Source organism: Erithacus rubecula (assembly GCF_903797595.1).
Source record: "Erithacus rubecula genome assembly, chromosome: 4".
NCBI classification, from domain to species: domain Eukaryota; kingdom Metazoa; phylum Chordata; class Aves; order Passeriformes; family Muscicapidae; genus Erithacus; species Erithacus rubecula.
Window position 1 is genome coordinate 65794465 of NC_136686.1, and position 22014 is coordinate 65816478.

Here is a 22014-nt window from a genome sequence, read left to right on the forward strand (position 1 = left end):
AGAACACAGCCCTGTCTGCCCCAAGTCAAGCTGAGAACTGCCTGATACATCCTTTAGGGTTACCTACTCCATGAGATCAAAATTTCTCTAACTAAATGAAAATTTATCTTAATAGATTGATAGATAAAAACCTACAATGACAAAGAGCAGCAGAGAATTCTTCTCGCAGCCACACATTGGCAGAGGACTCTCAAATGGGTGCTCAAAAAACTCACCCCCCTGTCTAATTCAATAGTTTGATGTTCATTTTCAGGTGGCTGGCTTGAGTTCCTTTCCCAAATCTTCCCTACTCTCCTTGCCCTCCTGATTGACAGAGAATAATAAATGCTGCAAAATTCAGTGCGTGGATATGCTCTGATTGTTCCTTGGAGCTCAGCATCTCCAACCCAGGCTTTGTCTATGTATGTTTATTGCAAAGCTCAGGGAAAGCACTGAACATTGAATGTTGGTGTGAATGGTGAGGAAGGAGCAGGAGCTTACCTTGAAGCAGAGTCTCAGAAGAGGCAGCTGAAGATTTCCCTCAGTCTTCTCCCTGGAGAAAGGACTGTTTGATTCCTCAGCAGTGCCACTGCAATATATACACAGTCATAAATGTGCAATTTATACCCTTGTTATAAAAAGGGAATTCCACAGAAAAGAGAAGTTTTCGTTTTTTATTTAGGGGAGATGGTTAATACCCACCCTGAAATGTGCTGACAGTTGTTCCTAATAGTTTCCTCAGAATTTCTCCCAAGATTTGCTGACTTGCAGCATGGTATGTCAGGATCAGTTAACAGGGTCTGGTGACTTCCTTGACCATTTCATCAATCCCACCAGCTGCAGCTGCTGCTGCTCCAGCACCTCCATGTGTTTCTGTTGCCACCAGAACATCTCTGGTGACAGGAGCTGGCCTGGCCTGTCTCTGAGGACACTCAGACACTCACAGGCTGCTCTTGTGCAGCCTCACATGACATCATTCCTATGGCCAGGCAACAAATATTCTCTTGCCTGATGGCCATGGCTTTGTAACAGCCTCATGCCAGCAGCCTGGGAAGGAGAAGGCTCTGGGGATAGCTCAGAGCTCCTGCCAGGACTTTAGGAGTCTACAGGAGAGCTGGAGACAGACTGTGGACAAGGGAGTGCAGTTGGGAGATGTGCTGGATTCAGAGTTAATTTTCTTCATAGTGGCAGGTATGGGGTTGTGTTTTTGGAGTTCTGCTGCACACAGAGTTGATAACACAGAGATATTTTTGGTTATTGCTGAGCAGATCTTTTATAGAACCAAGGTCTTTTCTGCTCTTTGTTCTGCCAGGCTGACCAGGAGACTGGGGGGACTTGAGAGGATGGGAGGAGACAGAGCCAGAACAGGTGACCCGAACTGACCTGAGGGATCATCCAGACCAGGTGACATCATGCTGAGTATATCAAGTGAGGGGAAGAAGGAAGGAGGCGACATTTGCAGTGGTGGGTTTTGTCCTCCCAGGTAACAGTCAGATGGGATGGGGCCCTGCTCTCCTGGAGGTGACTGAACACCTTTCTGTCCATGGGAAATGGGCAAAGAATTCCTTGAATGTGCTTTGCTTGTGTGCACAGCTGTTGCTTTCCCTGTCACACTGTCTTTATCTCCACCCACGAGTTTTCCATCTTTTACCCTTGCAGTTCTCTCCCTGATCCCGGTGTCTGGGGAGTGAGGGAGCAGCTGTGGGGGGTGTGTGTGCTGGCTGGGGAAAATCCAAGACATTAGGACAAGGTGGAATGGCTTGAACTGGACTGAATGCAGGTAGAGATTTGATATCAGAATTATGTTTGGTGCTCTGGGGGTGGTGAAGCCTCAGCACAGGCTGTCCAAAGAATTTTAAACTGCCCCATCCCTGGAAGTGTCCATGGCCACTTTGGCTGGGGTTTGGGGCGACCTGGGATAGTGGAAGGTTTCCCTGTCCATGAGAGGGAATGGAACGAGCTGGTTATTTATGTCCTTTCTGAACCAAAATATTCTGTGATTCAATGATCTTTCATTCATTCAAACTAAACTAGATTAATTTCCTTCCATTTCTAATTGTATAGGAAAAAGAGAATAATGAGTTGGATGTTAGAACCAGAACTATGCAGAAAAGTGTGTTAGACTGAATTTTATTTTGCAAACTGGTTGAATGATGTGGTTCCTTTAGTGTCTGTTAGCCTGGGACTGATGTCTTAAACAAAGTGGGGTTTAGTCCAAATGTCGGAGAAGGCCAAGAAGCAGCACATATTTTAGAGCTGGGACAAATTCCTCCTTTTTCATGGGGCCCAGCAGTGGTCACATCATTATAAAATAAATGGGCCAGGAGGCCTGCTCGTTTTTATGGCCTTTATTAGAATTCAGCTGTAGGAAGGGGAAGCCCCTGATGCTCCCCAAGGCAGCAGGGAGCAGGGGGCAGTGCAGCTTTGCCCTGAGCTGCGCCTCCCGCCCTCAGGGCTCCCTGGGACAATGCTGCTGGCGCCTCGTCCTTGGGCTCACACCATTGCAGTGTCAGTTCAGTCATGGCTAACAGGCGAGGGGTGCCCTGGATGTTATTCAGCAGCTTTTTTGAGTTGGGGGTAACATTTTTAGTCTTTGGTCACACTCCCACAAGTGCTTGTTACTGTAGGACCTCGGGGGAAGGCCGCAAGTGTCAGAATCGGGAACGGGATGGGGTGAGGGACAAACAACCAAAGACACAGAACACAGAATATTGTAATGAATGGAAGATACAACAGGCAGCTAACATACAGACAACGAGACAGTTAACTTTACAGACGACTAGGAACATTTATAGAAACATATAACTTTGAGTGTTATTGAACTTTTTTAGCAACAGGATTTATCCATTGCAGTTTACGATTAAAATTACAGACAACTAGGAACATTAATAGAAATATACAACTTTAACTGTTATAGAACTTTGCTTAGGAACAGAATTTGCCCATTACAATTAGAAGATGCCATAAAGTGTCAAAGACCCCCAACTCCACAGTGCTGCATGACACAGGGTGAACCCCTCCCAGGGGAAAATGGGGCAATCCCACATAAGCCTGAAGGCACAGAACCCTTTGAACTCTTTGTTGCACAGGCCCCCACCCCTGAAGGGTCAAGACTGAGGACATCAAAGTTACAGGACTCGCACCTGGAGCCATGGGGGTATCTTGTATGAGCTGTTGGAACCCTGGCCCACTTTTTCCCTGCCCACTGACAGGAGAATAACTTGTGTCTGATGCTGACACTTGTGTGGGTGTTATGGCATCCTCAGATGGACTCGGACCCACAATGTCCTGCAAGGGTGCTCTGGGCACTGATATCACTGGTGGTTGTTGAAATTTCAGTGAGAAATAACTTGTGGTTTATGTAAGACATGAACCTGCAATGCAGCGAATAACTTTTATTGAAAGCTCTTACAAACTAAATGATGTGGCATACAATGATCTTTTACAACCACTGAATACATTTCCCCAAATCCATTTTCCATAAATCTGCAGAAAAAAAATCAGAAGCTGAGCAGAGAATGAAGCAATCCAAGAAGAGCATCACATGAATTAGCTGTCACTGCTCAAAGCTTTCTATGTATCTGATGCCAAAGCCTGCATGTCTGATACAACAGGTGCAGCTCTCAAGTTGCACTTTCAAAAGCAAGCAAACAAAAGCATGTCCCAGGATCACATAATCACTGAATTGTTGGGGTTTGGAGGGACTTATCAAGATCTTCTCGTCCACACTCCAGGCTCAAGCAGGATGAGTTCGAGCAGGTTGTCCAGGATCATTGTTGGGCTTTGTGTGTGTGCAGACATGGAGATGTCCAGACAAGATGTCTGGGCAGCCTGAGGTGCCCTGGTGCCTTGGCCTTGCTAAGGAGCTGAGGGACAAGTCAGCTGCACACTGTCAGGGACTCTCAGCTAAGGAGGAGAGGAGTTGTCCCTGAGAGCTCTCTCCTGAGATGGGCAGCAAAGCAAAGCAGCTGGAGGCTCTGCCCACAGCTTTGTGCCTTTGGGCAGAGCAGGAGGTGCCCTGAGGGACAGAGCTGGAAGGACAGCAGAGAAGGAAGCAGCACAGAAGCTGCACAGGACATTTGTCCTCCTCTGCTCTGCTCTGCTCTGCTGAGAGCCCAGCTGCAGTGCTGCCTCCAGCTCTGGGGCCCAGAGCACAATGAGGATACAAAGCTGTTGCAGTGGAGTCCAGTGCAGGCCATGAAGGTGCTCTGAGGGCTGGAGCACGATGCTCTGGAGAGAGGCTGAGAGAGCTGGGCATGTTCAGCCTGGAGAAGACTGCAGACAGTGCAGTACCTACAGGATGTGTGAGAGGGCTGGAGAGGGTCTTTGGACAAGGGGATGGAGTGAGAGCACAAGAGGGAATGGTTTCCCACTGATGGAGGGCAGGCTGAGATGGGATATTCTAAAGAAGTCAATTCCTGGGAGCAGGCTGTGGTGTGAGCCAAAGTTACCTTCAGCTGTTTTGAGTGCCCATCCCTGGAAGTGTTCCAGGCCAGACTGGGGAGGGCTTGGAACAACCTGGGGTAGTGGAAGGTGTCCCTGCCCGTGGCAGGCAGGTCAAAATGAGATGATCTTGAAGGCTTTAAGGTCCCATCAAAACCCACCAATTCTGTGATTCTGTGACTTCTGGGAAATTCACCTGGGCCTTTTCCTTCAAGAATGTGAAGCTTATTGCCGGGGACAGGCATTGTTGAACAGAGTAACTGCTCCCTCATAGAGCTTGGTCAACCTTTCCTCTAGTTCCCCCAGTTTGAGGATCTTCACCTTGTTCTTGTTTCTCTCGTTCTCAGCAATGGCCCCCCACGCCCTCATGACTTTTTCCTTCTTCAGGCAGCAGGCAGCTGACCAGATGTGGCTGGGTATAGTAACCCTCCCACTGGGGACCTTGTTGTTCCCAGGTACAGCACCTGTGATGACATAGGTGGTATCACAGTCATCGATTTTCTGGGGCATCTTCCTTTCCTCGTACACTCTCCACTCACCCTGGTTGAGTATGCTGTACTGGGGCACTATGTTGGTGAGGGTGAAGGTAGCCCACCTGTTGGCATTGCCATTTCTGTGGCCACTGGGACACAAGTGACCACGGTCCAGGCCCGTGGCATCACTGTAGTCTTTGTCAATAGCCTGATTCTGGCCAATTTCCTGTGGAGTGCTGCTGTACATCTTTGTGATGTTCTCCTCTGTATCCATATACCTGCTATAAGTTTCGTTGATCAGCTTGACAGGGGAAGAAGAGGAAAAGGTGTCAGTAATGAGGATGCATGTAATGAAACAGATTACCCTGGAGCAGATATCTCTGATTGTCAAAATCACATTTTTTGTCATATGAATGTAGGGAAATGGATAAATCAGAGAGAAATCATAGACATGATTTCTCCTCCTGCATGAACACAAAAGGTTTATAGCGAAAGCAGCTCAGAATGGGACTGCTCTCATTTTGACTTGTGACCTTTGTGATCCAGCCTGAATCCTGTGCTGCGAGCATGGGTGGATGCATGGGACAAGGAGTATTCCCACTCCTAGGATTGAAAGGTGACTTTGGTCAGACACTTTCCCTGCCCAATGTGCTTCCCTTTCCTTCTGTCTCCACAGCCCAAATCTGCTCAGGGCTCTCCCTGGATCCCCTCATGCCACACTGTGATTCTGTTGTTCTGTGATTTTATGTGTGGTTACTGAAGGTGTACCCCAGACCTGGAATGCCAGAGGTTGCCTCCTCTAAGCCCATACCCAGGAAGATATGATAGGAAATCAGTCCTGGAGATGATGTTTCCCTGAGAGGGTTGCAGTTTGTTCAAGGATGAATATTTTTGCTCTGTAAGCAAAAAGGTCTCAATGTAAATTGAAAGTTGGTACAGCATTGCTAAGAATGTGTCTGATCTGGGCAGGGAGCATTTTCCGCAGCATCATTCAAAAGGAGTTTCAAATGACCAACTTGTGAGAGGAGCCTGTAATCCCAAAAGGGTCCTGGAGAAACTTTGGCAGTACTCCAAAAAAGCCTCTGGAGGAAGTTAACAAAATCAAAGATTTTCCAGGTATCCTGTGTCCAGGATCTAGGAAAAAGAGAAGGCCAGTGATGGATTTGGAGCATTCTGGCCTGGTGGCAAGTGGCCTGTCCCACAATGGGGGTTTGGATTGAGATGATCTTTAAGGTTCCTTCCAACACAAAGCATTTGATGATTCTACGAAATGACAGAAGTTTTTATGCCTCACTAATGTGGAGGCTGCTGTGGTACAAGAGCAGATTAATTGCTCATGTTCACTTGCGTAACAAGTGGAAATGATTAATTTTATTCATAACTTCAACAGGTGGTTGTTCATCTGTAGGGAAGCATATTTAGCCTTCCTCTGGAAGTGGACATTATGATCTTCCACATTTTCACCCAAAAGTCTCCCCCTAATCTGCCCATGGAAACGTTTTGAATATGTTTCCTTTCTATTCTTTAATTGGCCTGGCCTGCCTTCCTGGAGGTCTGAAGGGCATTGGTGAGGGTTCTATGGCTTTGGAGTTCTGTCTGTCTGCTGGATCCTTCTGGAGCAAGCCTGAGCCAAAGGTGCTCAGGGGTCACTGCCTATGCATGGAGATCTCACCTTTCTTGGGTGCCTTTTCCCCATCACTTGGTCACCAACCACAGTAGGGCACCGGGAGGGGAATCATTTGACTTTGTAATGTAATGCAAATTAATTGGATTTACTGTTGCTGTCAGGTCAAGGCAGAAAACTGGGCACCTTTGGCATATGATTCATCTCATCCTCCTGATGATGTCTCAGATGCATCAGAAGAAGCATGAGGTGCAGGTGTTTGAAGTTAAAGGAAAGAATTCCCATCCAATATGTCAGTTTGCATGTGAGTAATGGGGTGGTAGGAAAGAGAAATGGTAATTTAAATGTTGCAGCTCATGTCTGAGTGAGTGGAGGGTGATGTGCTGTAAGAGAGACACTCACCTGGGGCTCAACAAACCATGAGTCAAATCTGTCTCCATTTCCATGCTGGTAGATGTAAGCAGAGTACACTGGAATTCTCCTTGTTTTGTTATATAGGGTGGCAAAGCGATACTGGTTATCATAGGCCTGGCAGATCCTGGCTGCATTGTGTAGATGCAGATTGTCAAAACTTGGGGGGGTCTTCGCATAGAAAAACTGAGTACAATTAGTTTTAAAGGTTGCCACCACCTCGCTGTGTCCCAGGCAGAAGCAGCTCACCAACACCTGCAGCAGCAGCAGCCCCAGCATGGTGGGAGGATTTCAGTGAAGGGCTCTTGCTCCCCTGCAAGGCAAATGCAGAGGGACACTCAGCTTGGACAGAGCTGGGCATGGCCTGGAGGCTCTTTGTGCAGGGGGACAGTGCTGGCAGAGGAAGGGATTATGAGAGAGCAGGAAATGTAATTTCTGTCTCCCTGGATATGGAAAAATCATGAGGGCAATAAGGGTGAAACCTGAACCAGGGTTTAGGTGCTCAGAGGAGGAGGCAGCAGTGGGAGAAGTCAGCCTGGGTGAGGAAGGAGCCAAAGGCACCAGCAGTGTAATCACCTCTCACAGCAAAGTTATCTTGCAACCAAGGCACAGCCCTGGCACAAGGTCACCTTTTCCCACCTCCCTCCTGCTTAAACACTACTCTTAGAAAAATTAGAAATGTGATTAAAAGTTAGTTGTTTATTAGGATTTATTAAAAAGCAAATGTATAGATAGACCTTGCTGAAAATAATTAATTGTAAGAAGTCAGAAGTAATTCCGGGCTTGAGGTAGTTATCTGAAATTTAAATATTTTATTGTCATCTTATGTTTGCTCAGCTATGCTTACAATGGGAAAAGACAAAACTAGTAAGCGGACCCAAAGAACCAGACAATGCAACCAGAAACCCATTCTTTGAAAAACTGGACTATCCCCAGAAATCATTTGTTTTGTCCTTGATAGAAAAGGTCGAGAGTTTAGGTCTAGGAAGACTCACCTTACTTCCTCCTTTTAAGACCCCTCCCCACAAAAACTACCCCAGACTTAATTTAAGAGGTCAATCATGCATGCTTAACAGCTATTCCAGCTAATTAGCATAGGAAGGGGAGATGGGAGGGGCTGTTATTATGAATATGGATTTGTTTGAAGCTTTTATCAATAAATAGACTCTGTGATCACCTGTGCATATTAGAGGATTACCTCACACTGCTGCCCAGCACTGAATAAACACACACTTTCTAACTTGGAATTGTTACAGTCTTTTGTCTGCCACAGGTGAGTATCCGTGTTAGACCATTACTCTTATTTTGGTAGATCAGTTGGCGACTCTGCTCTCTCTGGCCAAGGAGCCAGCGGGGTTCATCCCACCTGGGATCTTCCTAGGAAGAGGGCTCCTTTTCCTTACTGGCACACTGTGGAGCAGAATTAAAACTGCTGGAGATACAGACAAAATATATGTTTAAAAATCAAAGATAGGTACCTGTAAGAGAGGCAAACTGCTAAGATGCTGCGAGACGTTGAGTGCACAGTGAAAAAACCTCAAGTGGGTTTGTTTGTAAGGTTGTCAAAAAATTTTGAGATTTACACCTGAATAGTGGAAGGGATATTTAAATCCAGGAGTGCTTTGAAGCACTGGCATTATTCTTGATTTTTGTGAGCTAGGCTGTGTGTGTGTGTATTTTGACTGTGTGTGTAAGCAGCAGAATTCTAGAACTCTGAGAAATTACAGTTTGCTGTTTGCCAGGCTTTAGAATTGCTGATGTAAAGGGTGATACTTTGAATAAGAGTGGTTAGTTTCTAAGTGTGGAAGGGTGAAGCAGAGATGAGAGCCCAGAGCTGCTTCCCACCACCACCCTCCCACTGCAGAGAAACTGTGTCTTGGTCAAAGTTTGATGGATTTTTGGCATACCTTTGTGTATATTTAATGAGAGAGGTTTGGTTTACTAGCGACCTATAATTAGCAATTTAAAGGGGGAGAAAATAAATTTGTTATTTTGTGTAAGTTTTGTGAGTGAAGTGTTTAATTGTGTTGGGTTGTCATATGTGAGTCCCTTAGAGTTATTTTAAATGATTTGGTCCATTGATTCCCACTATTAACCCTTTATTTTGTTGGTTGCTTTTATCCCTTCCCCTTTCCTTTGCTGATAAAATTATATGTCAAGGAATAGAAGGTTCAGGAAGGGGGAACCAAGGCCAGAGGACGTTCCCTGTCCAAGAGAGGGCTGTGAGTGCAATCCCTGAGTTGTGTTTTACTGTGGAATTTGTCAAAAATTGTGGGTCAGACAAGTGTATAGTTAGACGATACCTAGAAGTGGAATTTGTAATCTTTGTGGTAGAAAGGAGCACAAGGTTACCCAGATAGTTATATGGGTCTTAATATCAACTGATCAGGAGGACCCCAGGAGTAGCAGAATATCTGAACTGTTAGAAAACAGGGTTTCAGGAACCCTACAGAATCCAGTAGAGGTCCTTAGGGTTAAGTGTGTTCAGAATATCTTTGTACCAAATTCCTACCAGGTGAAGCTCCGGAGCTGGAATAAGGTTAAAAGGCTTGGGAGAAAAAGAATTTTCAGCATGGGAGCAAGTGAAAGCAAAGAGATTCCTAAAGGTAGTCCTTTAGGATGTGTTTTGGCACATTGGAAAGAGCTGGTGGATCATAGGGATACAGAAACTAAAAGAGAGTTTATTAAGCTGTGCACCCAACGGTGGCAACTTTATAGACTTGAGGGGGGGGTGTAGTGGCCCCATCAGGGACATTGGACTGTAACACTTTGGTACAGCTGATGCTTTTCCTTAGGCATGAGCAGAAATGGCATGAAGTGACTTATGCTGATGTGTTTTTCACCATTAGAAATCACCCTGAATGGCAAAGGGCTTGTGGAATTAGACCACCCTCTGACCCTTTAGTGTTGGCTCTCGAGAAAGATAATAAAGCCAATAAGGAAAAACCCAAGAGGTGTTGCAGCACATGCTCAATAAATCAAAGGTGTACACATTCTGACAAGGTATATTGTATGGAGACTCAGGAAGAAGAGACAGAGGAATTGCTTAAACCACCCCCTAAAAGACAAGGAAGGGGAAGGGTGGTAGGGGAAACAGATTTACAATTGCCATTGACTTGGGGTTTTGCCCCAGCTTCATCCCCTGCTTCATGCTCATTGAGAGAACAGTAATTAATATGGGAGTCTTCCCCACCCCCAATTCCCGAGCCACAAGACCCAGCCCATCTGTATCCACCCTCACTCTCCAGTGATAGTGAGGAGGAAGAACTCTCCCCACAGGGTCCTATAGCATCAAGGACCTGAAGGAAAATGAGAGAGGCCATGCGTTAAAATAAACAGCCACCTCTGAGGGGGAGATAGTGTTAGACAGAGTCTGCTTTACTTCCTGAGATTGAAATTCGTAGGACAATATTGCTAAAAATTATCAGACTGACCCACTAAGTGCTGCTAAAAGGAGGAAATTTATGGTCAAACAACGTAGGCCTGATTGGACTGACATTCAGATACTACTTGATTCATTAACTGAATCAGAGAGGCTTTTAAAGGTGGCTAAAGATCTGGCTGAGGACACTTGTAGATTAACACAGGATGATGTTAAGGATGTATTTCCCCTACAGGACCTGGGTTGCAATGCTCATAGGCCAGAGGGAAGAGCGTGGCTAACAAAATATCAGGAACTGACAGTAAAGGGACTGGCAAGAGCAGCCCCTGGAAGCATAAAGTGGTCAGCCCTATATGCTTTAAACAGAATTCCTCTCAAACTCCTTCTGAATTTCTAGACCAGTTGAGACAATGCACCGACACACCACCCTAGATCCTGAATCTGATGAGGGAATACAACAATTGGTAAACTTGTTTTTAGGGCAATCTACAAGTGACATCAGGCAAAAGCTCCAGAAGATGCAGGGCTCAGCATCTAAATCAAAACTTAGAGACTTTGCTGGACTGGCTTGGAGAGTTTTCAGCAATGGGGAATGGGTGTAAACCAGGGTCAAAGAAACTAGTAGCAATAATACAGGAAAATGTAAAAGGGAAAGGTGAGCAAAGTCCCCCAGAATAAGGACCACCCGGATTGGAAAATAAACAATGTGCCTTTTGCAAGGAATTTGGACACTGGAAAAAACAGTGTCCAGAACTCAGAAGGGGTGACAAGCAGAACAAAGGTACCTGAGAAGGGGAGGGGGTGGTGGCTTGGGTAAAGGAGAACTGAAGGGGACCAGAGGGCCCAACCCTAGAGGACTCTGGTTATAGTTAAACTAGGGAACAACAACAACAAAAAAAAGTGAAATTTTTAGTAGACACAGGGGCAACATATTCAGTGTTAAACAAGGCCCTGATACCCATAAGAAATGATCATGTTGTAGTAAAGGGGGCGACTGGCCAACCTGAAAAAGCATATTTCTGCAAACCATTAAAGTATAAATTGGGAAAACAGTGGGGAATTCATCGATTTTTGTATATGCATAAAGCTCCATCTGCACTTTCTTGGGCAGGGATTTCTAGAGCAGCTGGAAGCAAAAATAACATTTAAAGATGGGAAAATTAGTTTGGAGGTAAAAGATCAACAATATGTGGAACTGTTAAGCTTAATGTTAATAACAAAAAAAATTGAACTTGAAAATTAAGAAGGAATTATTAAGAAAATAACAGATCAGGTGTTCCCTGGGGTGTGGGCCTCTAATATACCAGGGAGAGCAAAGATTACTCTACCAGTACAGATCTGGCTTAAAGAAGGAAAATAATCAATAAGGGTCAAACAATATCCCTTGAAAAGGGAAGACAGAGAAGGAATCAGCTCAATCATTGAAAACTTTTTGCAAATGGAACTATTAAAAGAGTGTCTGTCTCATTTTAATGCACCTATTTTGCCCCTGAAACAGGCTGACGGATCATACAAGTTGGTACAAGATTTAAGAGCTGTTAATAAGATAACGGCAGATTTATATCCAGTGGTTGCCAACCCCTACACCTTGTTAACTCGTTTAACACATGAACTAACCTGGTTTACTGTTCTAGATTTGAAGGATGCTTTCTTTTGCCTCCCTCTCCATGAAGCCAGCCAGAAAATGTTTGCATTTGAATGGGAGAATCACAAAACTGGACGTAAAACTCAACTCACATGGTATGTACTACCCAAGACATTCAAGAACTCTTCTACCATATTTGGAGAACAGCTGGCAGAATATTTGGAGTCTTGGGAACCCCCAGCAGGAGAAGGACAACTGCTTCAGTACGTGGATGGCCTCTTAATGGCCACCTGGACCCAAGAGGCATGTATGGATTGGACAGTAAGCTTCCTAAACTTTTTGGGCCTGCAGGGGTATCCCAAAGGAAAGCCCAGGTGGTGAAACAAATAGTGATTTACCTGGGCTATGAAGTAAGTGCTGGACAAAGGACCTTGGGAAAGACCATAAGGAAGCAATATGCCAAACCCTGAAACCCCAGACAGTGAAAGAACTGAGAACCTTTCTAGGCATGACAGGGTGGTGCAGACTGTGGATTTATAACTATGGATTGTTTGTTAAACCCCTGTATGCCTTAACCACAGAAAGGAGCAGGGATCGTCAGTGAACAACAGAAGCAACACAAGCCTTCAACCAACTAGAGAAGGCTCTTATGCCAGCTCCAGTCCTGGGACTTCCAGATGTGAGTAAACCATTTTGTCTATTTTCTCAGGAAAACAAGGGTTTGCTCTGGGAAGACTAGCACAAGACCTGGGGCTGTACCAGAGGGCAGTGGCCTTCATCTTCCCTTTCATGAGTCATTTTCCTGTTCTGTCAAATGCACCATTAAAAAAAAATTATTGGACAGCCAGCTGTCCCATTTTATCTTTCTCAATGCTGTGGTGATTGTCAGCAGTCAGTAAGATCATTCCTTTATGAGAAAACTGCTGAAAAGCTCCCTGGGATGCTGGCAACCAAGCAAGGGGCTTTGTGTCCTTTCATAGGCAGCACAGGTTTGGCATAGTAGGGATGCACCCATTTGCATGGCCAGACACTCAGTGCTGTGATTTATTACCATCAGCATTTGGAATAAGGCAGGTAGGACAGGCAGTTCAAAGGGTTCCTGGGAGAGAAAGCTGCCACAGCCTGTAAAGCACAAAGCCCACCTTTGGCTGGGAAGGGTCTGAGCTGAGGGCTGCTGAAGGCTTGACACAAGTCACCTTGCACATTTGCTCTTTTCCTATTCTTCTCCCTACCCTCCTCTCTCCATTTCCATTGCATTCAGCATGTAGAGCTACAAACAGCCCTGCTCTGACCCAAGACACCTGGTCCTTTTTCTCTTTTCAAGCCCTGCACCAGGAACATGGTGACCAACGAACTGGAAACTCAGATCATGAACAACAGGTGGTGACTCCTTGCAGTACTCTGCAGAGCACAGCCCTGTCTGCCCCAAGTCAAGCTGAGAGATGTCCTTTAGGAGATTAAAATTTATCTAACTAACTTAAAATCTAACTTAATAGATACAGAGATTAAAAACCCTCAATGACCAAGAGCAGCACAGAATTCTGCTCACAGCCCTAAATTAGCAGAGGACTATCAAATGTCTCTGTTGCAGTCTCAGACTGGTTTGGGTTATATGGTCTCCAGGAAGAGACAATTGTTAGATTTCCCAAGCAGGGTGTAGATAAAATTTTCCAGGAGTTCAGCCACCTGTGTTTTTCCAGAGGCTTCTTGGAAGGACATGCGTGGAGTTTTGGTGCTCAGTAAAATCCCCCCTCCTTCTTATTCAACTGTTTGATGTCGATTTTCAGATGAGCTGGCTTGAGTTTCTTTCCCAAATAATTCCTTCTCTCCCTGCTCTCCTGATTGACAGAAATTACTAAAGTGCTGCAAAATTCAGTGCATGGATAAGCTCTGTTTGCTCCTTGGAGCTCAGCAACTCCAGCCCAGGCTTTGTCTATATACATTTATTATAAAGCTCAGGGAAAGCATTGAATGTTGGAGTGAATGGTGAGGAAGGAACAGGAACTTACCTTGAAGAAGAATCTCAGAAGAGGCAGCTGAAGAGTTCCTTCAGTCTTCTCCCTGGAGAAAGGATTATTTGAATCCTCAGCAGTACCACTGCAATATATACCCAGTTCTACATATGCAATATATACTCTTCTTATAAAAAGGGAATTCCACAGAAAAGAGAAGTTTTCATTTTTTCTATAGGAGAGTTGGTTAATGCCCACCATGAAATAGGTTGACAGTTGTTTGTAATAGTTTCCTCAGAATTTCTATGAAATTGGCTGACTTGCAGCATGGTATGTCAGGATCAGTTAACAGGGTCTGGTGACTTCCTTGACCATTTCATCAATCCCACCAGCTGCAGCTGCTGCTGCTCCAGCACCTCCATGTGTTTCTGTTGCCAACAGAACATCTCTGGTGACAGGAGCTGGCCTGGCCTGTCTCTGAGGACACTCAGACACTCACAGGCTGCTCTTGTGCAGCCTCACATGACATCATTCCTATGGCCAGGCAACAAATATTCTCTTGCCTGATGGCCATGGCTTTGTAACAGCCTCATGCCAGCAGCCTGGGAAGGAGAAGGCTCTGGGGATAGATAGCTCAGAGCTCCTGCCAGGACTTTAGGAGTCTACAGGAGAGCTGGAGACAGACTGTGGACAAGGGAGTGCAGTTGGGAGATGTGCTGGATTCAGAGTTAATTTTCTTCATAGTGGCAGGCATGGGGTTGTGTTTTTGGAGTTCTGCTGCACACAGAGTTGATAACACAGAGATATTTTTGGTTATTGCTGAGCAGATCTTTTATAGAACCAAGGCCTTTTCTGCTCTTTGTTCTGCCAGGCTGACCAGGAGGTTGGGGGGACTTGAGAGGATGGGAGGAGACAGAGCCAGAACAGGTGACCCGAACTGACCTGAGGGATCATCCAGACCAGGTGACATCATGCTGAGTATATCAAGTGAGGGGAAGAAGGAAGAAGGAGGCGACATTTGCAGTGGTGGGTTTTGTCCTCCCAGGTAACAGTCAGATGGGATGGGGCCCTGCTCTCCTGGAGGTGACTGAACACCTTTCTATCCATGGGAAATGGGCAAAGAATTCCTTGAATGTGCTTTGCTTGTGTGCACAGCTGTTGCTTTCCCTGTCACACTGTCTTTATCTCCACCCACGAGTTTTCCATCTTTTACCCTTGCAGTTCTCTCCCTGATCCCGGTGTCTGGGGAGTGAGGGAGCAGCTGTGGGGGGTGTGTGTGCTGGCTGGGGAAAATCCAAGACATTAGGACAAGGTGGAATGGCTTGAACTGGACTGAATTTAGGTAGAGATTGGATATTAGGATGATATTTGGTACTGTGGGGGGGGTGAAGCCCCAGCACTAGCTGCCCACAGAAACTGAAACTGCCCCATCCCTGGAAGTGTCCATGGTCACTTTGGCTGGGGTTTGAAGCAACCTAGGACCGTGGGAGATGTCCCTGTCCATGAGAGAACATGTAATTAACTGGTCCTTAAAGCTCTTTCCAACCCAGAATGTTCTGTGTTTCAATGATCAGTCATTCATTCAAACTAAACTGGACTCATTTCCTTCAATTTCTAAAAGCCCAGGAATAAGAGAATAGTGAGTTGGTTGTTACAACAAGAACTATGCGGAAAATTCTGTTAGACTAAAGCTTTTTTTAGTCAAACTGTTTGAGTGATGCGGTTAGTTTTGTTTTTTTTTAGCCTAGGATTAGTGTCTTACACAAAGTGGGGTTTAGGCAGAATGAGAGATAAGGCCAAGAAGAAGCAGATGTGGCAGAGCTGGGGCAAATTCCTCCTTTCTGATGGGGCCCAACTGACATAACAAAGCAGGGCCCAACTGTGGTCCCATCATTAGAAGGAGCCATAAAGCATCAGAGACTCCCAGAGTGTCCCCCAACTCCACAGTGCTGCATGACACAGGGTGAACCCCTCCCAGGGGAAAATGGGGCAATCCCACATAAGCCTGAAGGCACAGAACCCTTTGAACTCTTTGTTGCACAGGCCCCCACCCCTGAAGGGTCAAGACTGAGGACATCAAAGTTACAGGACTCGCTCCTGGAGCCATGGGGGTATCTTGTATGAGCTGTTGGAACCCTGGCCCACTTTTTCCCTGCCCACTGACAGGAGAATAACTGGTGTCTGATGCTGACACTTGTGTGGGTGTTATGGCATCCTCAGATTGCACTCGGACCCACAATGTCCTGCAAGGGTGCTCTGGGCACTGATATCACTGGTGGTTGTTGAAATTTCAGTGAGAAGCAACTTGTGGTTTATGTAAGATATGAACTTGCAATGCAGCAAATAACTTTTATTATAAGCTCTTTCACACTGAATGATGTGGTTCACATTGATCTTTTACAACCATTACATACATTTTCCTAATCAATTTCCTATAAATCTGCCGAAAAAAAATCAGAAGCAGAGCAGAGAATGAAGCAATCCAAGAAGAGCATCACATGAATTAGCTGTCACTGCTCAAAGCTTTCTATGTATCTGATGCCAAAGCCTGCATGTCTGATACAACAGGTGCAGCTCTCAAGTTGCACTTTCAAATGCAAGCAAACAAAAGCATGTCCCAGGATCACATAATCACTGAATTGTTGAGTTTTGGAGGGAATTATCAAGATCTTCTAGTCCACAATCCAGCTCAAGCAGGATGAGTTCGAGCAGGTTGTCCAGGATCATTGTTGGGCTTTGTGTGTGTGCAGACATGGAGATGTCCAGACAAGATGTCTGGGCAGCCTGAGGTGCCCTGGTGCCTTGGCCTTGCTAAGGAGCTGAGGGACAAGTCAGCTGCACACTGTCAGGGACTCTCAGCTAAGGAGGAGAGGAGTTGTCCCTGAGAGCTCTCTCCTGAGATGGGCAGCAAAGCAAAGCAGCTGGAGGCTCTGCCCACAGCTTTGTGCCTTTGGGCAGAGCAGGAGGTGCCCTGAGGGACAGAGCTGGAAGGACAGCAGAGAAGGAAGCAGCACAGAAGCTGCACAGGACATTTGTCCCCCTCTGCTCTGCTCTGCTCTGCTGAGAGCCCAGCTGCAGTGCTGCCTCCAGCTCTGGGGCCCAGAGCACAATGAGGATACAAAGCTGTTGCAGTGGAGTCCAGTGCAGGCCATGAAGGTGCTCTGAGGGCTGGAGCACGATGCTCTGGAGAGAGGCTGAGAGAGCTGGGCATGTTCAGCCTGGAGAAGACTGCAGACAGTGCAGTACCTACAGGATGTGTGAGAGGGCTGGAGAGGGTCTTTGGACAAGGGGATGGAGTGAGAGCACAAGAGGGAATGGTTTCCCACTGATGGAGGGCAGGCTGAGATGGGATATTCTAAAGAAGTCAATTCCTGGGAGCAGGCTGTGGTGTGAGCCAAAGTTACCTTGAGCTGTTTTGAGTGCCCATCCCTGGAAGTGTTCCAGGCCAGGCTGGGGAGGGCTTGGAACAACCTGGGGTAGTGGAAGGTGTCCCTGCCCGTGGCAGGCAGGTCAAAATGAGACGATCTTGAAGGCTTTAAGGTCTCATCAAAACCCACCCATTCTGTGATTTTATGACATGTGGGAAAATCAGCTGAGCTTTTTCCTTCAAGGTTGTGAGGATTGTTGCTGGGAACAGGAATTTTTGAACAGAGTTACCTCTGGCTTCTCATAGTGCTTGGCCAACTTTTTCTCCAGCTCCTTCAGGTTAAAGATGTTCACCTTGTTCTTGTTTCTCTCGTTCTCAGCAATGGCTCCCCAAGCACGCAGAGGTTTTTTATTCTTCATGCAGCAGGCAGCTGACCAGATGTGGCTGGGTATAGTAACCCTCCCACTGGGGACCTTGTTGTTCCCAGGTACAGCACCTGTGATGACATAGGTGATATCACAGCCCTGGGTTTTCTGGGGCATTGTTTTGTCCTCATACTCTTTCCAGGCACCCTGGTTGAGTGTCGTGTACTGGGGCACTATGTTGGTGAGGGTGAAGGTAGCCAACTTGTCATTGCCACTTTGGTGGCCACTGGGACTCAAGTGACCACGGTCCAGGCCCTGGGCATCAATGTAATCTTGGTCAATAGCCTGACTCTTGCCAATTTCCTTTGAAGTGATTCTGTATGTATCTTTGATGGATTGCTCTGTATCCATATACTTGTAATAACTTTTGTCGATCAGCTTGACAGGGGAAGAAAAAACAAGAAAAGGTGTCAGTACTGAGGATGCATGTAATGAAACAGATTACCCTGGAGAAAGACATCTCTGATTGTCAAAATCACATTTTTGTCATCTCAGTGCAGGAAAATGGATGAGTCAGAGAGGAATCATAGACATGCCCCTCCTGCATGAACACAAAAGCTTTTTAGAGAAAGCAGCTCAGAATGGGACTGCTCTCATTTTGACTTGTGACCTTTGTGATCCAGCCTGAAGCCTGTGCTGGGAGCATGGCTGGATGCATGGGACAAGGAGCATTTCCCACTCCTAGGATTGAAAGGTGACTTTGGTCAGACACCTTCCCTGCCAAATCTGCCTCCCTTTCCTTCTGTCTCCACAGCCCAAATCTGCTCAGGGCTCTCCCTGGATCCCCTCATGCCACACTGTGATTCTGGGATTCTGTGATTTTATGTGTGGTTGCTACAGACGTACCACAGTCCTGGAACACCAGATGTTGCCTCTTCTAACCCCAAACCCAGGGAGATGAGACAGGAAATCAGTCCTGGTGCTGAGGTTTCCTTGGAAGGGCTGCAGTTTGTTCAAGGATGAACATTTTTGCTCAGGAAGCAAAAAGATCTCAGTGTAAATTGAAACTGTGACAGTAGTGCTAAGAGTGTGTCTGAGAGCTGTTCTGGACCAGGGGGCATTTTCTGCAGCATCACTCAAAATAAATTACAAATGATCCGACTCTGAGAGGAGCCTTTAACAACTTTGGCAGTACTCTAAAAAGGCCTCTGGAGAAAGTTAACAAAATCAAGCATTTTCCAGGATTTGGGAAGAGAAGGCCAGTGATGGATTTGGAGCATTCTGGCCTGGTGGCAAGTGGCCTGGCCCATGCAGTGGGTTGAGATTGAGATGATCTTTCAGGTTCCTTCTACCACGAACTACTCTATGATTCTAGAAAGTGACAAAAGTTTTTATGTCTCACTAATGTGAAGACTGCAGTGATGCAAGAGCAGATTAATTGATCATGTTCATGTGAGTAACAGGTGCAAAGGATTCTATTTTTCATAACTTCAACAGGCAGTTGTTCATCTGTAGGGAAGCATATTTCGCCTTCCTCTGGAAGTGGACATTATGATCTTCCACATTTTCACCCAAAATTCTCCCCCAAATCTGCCCATTGAAAGGTCCTGAATTTGCTGTTCTTCTATTCCTTAATTGACCTTGCCTGTCTTCCTGGAGGTCTGAAGGACATTTGGGAGTTCTCCATAGCTTGGAGTTCTGTCTGTCTGCTGGAATCTTTTGGACCATGCCTGAGCCAAAGGTGCTCAGGGGTCACTGCCCATGCATGGAGATCACACCCTTCTGACTGGACTGACACTGATGCTCCTCACTTTTCTCTGCCTCAAACATCACTCTACAAATCCCTCCACAGTTAAGCTGACCCTCCCATCTCCAGTGCCTTTTCCCCCAAGGCTTTGTCCCTGGGCCAACTCACCTCTTCTGAGTTTCTCCTCACTTCTCTCATACCCTCACAAAGCCTGTTTGACTCTTCCCTGGGAGCAGATGAGCTCTGTCAGGGATGCAGAACAGTCCAGGGCAAATTGGGGAGCAGATGCCAGCAGGACTGTTGGTCTCTCAAGTTCAGCCTCTCCTGGTGCCTTTTCCCATCGCTTGGTCCCCCACCCAGAGCAGGGCACAGGGAGGGGAATGATTTGACTTTGTAATGTAATGCAAATTAATTGGATTTGTTGTTGCTGTCAGGTCAAGGCAGAAAACTGGTCACCTTTGGCATATGATTCATCTCATCCTCCTGCTGATGTCTCAGATGCATCAGAGGAACCACATGGTCCAGATTTTTGAAATTAAAGGAGTAAATTCCCATCCCAGTGTGTCCATTTTCATGTGAGTAATGGTGTGGTAGAAAGTGGAAGTGGTAATTTAAATGGTGCAGCTCATGTCTGAGTGAGTGGAGGGTGACTGTAAGCAAGACACTCACCTGAGGCTCAACAAACCATGAGTCAAATCTGTCTCCAGATCCAGGCTTGTAGATGTAAGCAGAGTACACTGGAATTCTCCTCGTTTTGTCATACATGGTGGCAAAGCGATACTGGTTATCATAGACCTGGCAGATCCTGGCTGCATTTGTTGGACGCAGGCTATCACCAGGAGGGGTTTTCTCATAGAAAAACTGAGTACATGCAGTTTTAAAGGTTGGCACCACCTCGCTGTGTCCCAGCCAGGGGCAGCTCGCCAACACCTGCAGCAGCAGCAGCAGCAGCCCCAGCATGGTGGGAGGATTTCAGTGAAGGGCTCTTGCTCCCCTGCAAGGCAAATGCAGAGGGACACTCAGCTTGGACAGAGCTGGGCATGGCCTGGAGGCTCTTTGTGCAGGGGGGCAGTGCTGGCAGAGGAAAGGATTATGAGACACCAGGAAAGGAGTAATTTCTGTCCTCCTGGATAGGGAAAATTCATGAGGGCAATAAGGGTGAAACAGCAGTGCTGCACTTGCTGCATGGCTCTGGCCCCGTCCAGCTTCACACAGACACGCAGCTCCTCCACTCACACCCAATCCTCAACCCAAATGATGCACTTGGGCTGCTGCCTCTCAGCTGACATTGGCCAATGGCTGTCCTGCTGCTCACCTTGCATTTCTACTTTATCCAACCCCAGACTCTGAACTTGCAGACACATGGAGAGAGGAAAATGAAGGGCCCAAGCAGATGGTAGCAGCAAGCACGGGGATAACACCTCTATCATATCAGCACAATGGCTGCTGCAATGCAAGCACTGAGGGGGGCAGCTCTTCCCGTGGGTGCTGGGGATTCCTGCTGCTGCCCATATTCAGCTTGGATGATGGATTTTCCTGTACTGTCAAAGGCAGCATTACAGGAATTTCTTGAACAGTGAGATGTCTCATTGTTTTTTTCACAGTGCTGACATGATTCTCAGCAGTCAGTCAGATCATTCATTTATGAGAAAACTGCTGAAAAGCTCCCTGGGATGCTGACAACCAAGCAAGGGGCTTTCTGTCCTTTCACAGGCAGCACAGGTTTGGCAGAGCAGGGATGCTCCCATTTGCATGGCCAGACACTCAGTGCAGTGATTTATTACCATCAGCATTTGGAATAAGGCAGGTAGGACAGGTAGTTCAAAGGGTTCCTGGGAGAGAAAGCTGCCACAGCCTCTAAAGCACAAAGTTCATTTGTGACCAATGAGCTGGAAACTGAGAACATGAACCACAGGTGGTGACTTCCTACAGTTCTCTGCAGAGCACAGCCCTATCTGCCCCAAATCAAGCTGAGAAATGTCTGAAAAGTTGTTTAGGTTTACCCACTCCATGAGATTCAAATTTATCTAACTAATCTTATAACTAACTTAATAGATATATAGAAAAATCCTACTATAAAAAGGAGCAGCACAGGACTCTTCTCACAGCTCCAAAGTAGCAGAGGACTCTCAAATGCTTCTCCTGCAGTCTAAGACTGGCTGTTTTTATATGTTCACCTAGGCACAGAAGTTAGGTTTTCTGAACATGGTTTAGGGTGAATTTTCTGAGAATTCAGCCATGTGTTTTTCTAGAGCACACTTGAAAGATGGAGTTTTGATGCTCAATAAAATCACCCCTCTTACTTATTCAAGAGTTTGATGTCAATTTTCAGGTGAGCTGGCTTGAGTTTCTTTCTCAAATCCTTCCTTCTCTCCCTGGCCTCCTGATTGACAGAGGATACTGAAGTGCTGTAAAATTCAGTGCATGGATAAGCTCTGATTGCTCCTTGGAGCTCAGCAACTCCAGTCTGGGCTTTGTCTAGATATATTTTTATTGCAAAGCTCAGGAAATGCTCTGAATGTTGGAGTGAATGAGCAGGAGCTTACCTTGAAGCAGAATCTCAGAAGAGGCAGCAGAAGTGTTCCTTCAGTCTTCTCCCTGGACAAAGGATTGTTTGAATCCTCAGGAGTGCCACTACAATATATATCCAGTTACAAAAATGCAATTTATACCCTTCTTATAAACA

The 22014-nt window shown here is 46.2% G+C and overlaps 3 protein-coding genes across 6 annotated transcripts in view; all 3 read right to left on the reverse strand.

The window, feature by feature from the left end:
* LOC306801202 (endonuclease domain-containing 1 protein-like) overlaps positions 1–22014 on the reverse strand; it is a 43958-nt gene that overhangs the window by 5611 nt on the left and 16333 nt on the right. For 2 of the 3 annotated variants that reach the window (XM_079304010.1, XM_079304011.1), the window contains exon 2: positions 481–528. The gene's annotated coding sequence lies outside the window, so the exon portion shown is untranslated. Of the gene's footprint in view, positions 1–480; positions 569–14107; positions 14438–22014 lie in introns of those variants that run through there. The other variant, XM_079304009.1, reaches the window with a different exon arrangement.
* Positions 3360–14030, reverse strand: LOC306801201 (endonuclease domain-containing 1 protein-like). The gene is made up of 3 exons (XM_079304008.1): positions 13907–14030; positions 6922–7243; positions 3360–5196 (listed from the first exon to the last, which is right to left on the reverse strand). Exons 2-3 carry the CDS (start codon positions 7207–7209, stop codon positions 4648–4650), a joined length of 837 nt encoding a protein of 278 aa, XP_079160134.1. The 5' UTR covers positions 7210–7243; positions 13907–14030; the 3' UTR covers positions 3360–4647.
* Positions 16528–21962, reverse strand: LOC306801199 (endonuclease domain-containing 1 protein-like). Of its 2 annotated transcripts, none has more exons than XM_079304005.1 (3): positions 21875–21962; positions 19998–20322; positions 16528–18019 (listed from the first exon to the last, which is right to left on the reverse strand). In XM_079304005.1, the coding sequence occupies exons 2-3, from the start codon at positions 20286–20288 to the stop codon at positions 17456–17458; spliced, it is 855 nt and encodes a 284-aa protein (XP_079160131.1). In that variant the 5' UTR covers positions 20289–20322; positions 21875–21962; the 3' UTR covers positions 16528–17455. The 2 variants fall into 2 exon arrangements, with proteins under 2 accessions (XP_079160131.1, XP_079160132.1); XM_079304006.1 differs by lacking the exon at positions 21875–21962 and adding an exon at positions 21403–21429.

Coding starts and splice junctions, on each gene's coding strand:
- LOC306801199 (XM_079304005.1), bottom strand. CDS start 20,288: ATGCTGGGGCTGCTGCTGCTGCTGCTGCAGGTGTTGGCGAGCTGCCCC. Junction 18,020..19,997: donor CATGGTTTGTTGAGCCTCAG/GTGAGTGTCTTG, acceptor TCCCCTGTCAAG/CTGATCGACAAAAGTTATTA.
- LOC306801201 (XM_079304008.1), bottom strand. CDS start 7,209: ATGCTGGGGCTGCTGCTGCTGCAGGTGTTGGTGAGCTGCTTCTGCCTG. Junction 5,197..6,921: donor CATGGTTTGTTGAGCCCCAG/GTGAGTGTCTCT, acceptor TCCCCTGTCAAG/CTGATCAACGAAACTTATAG.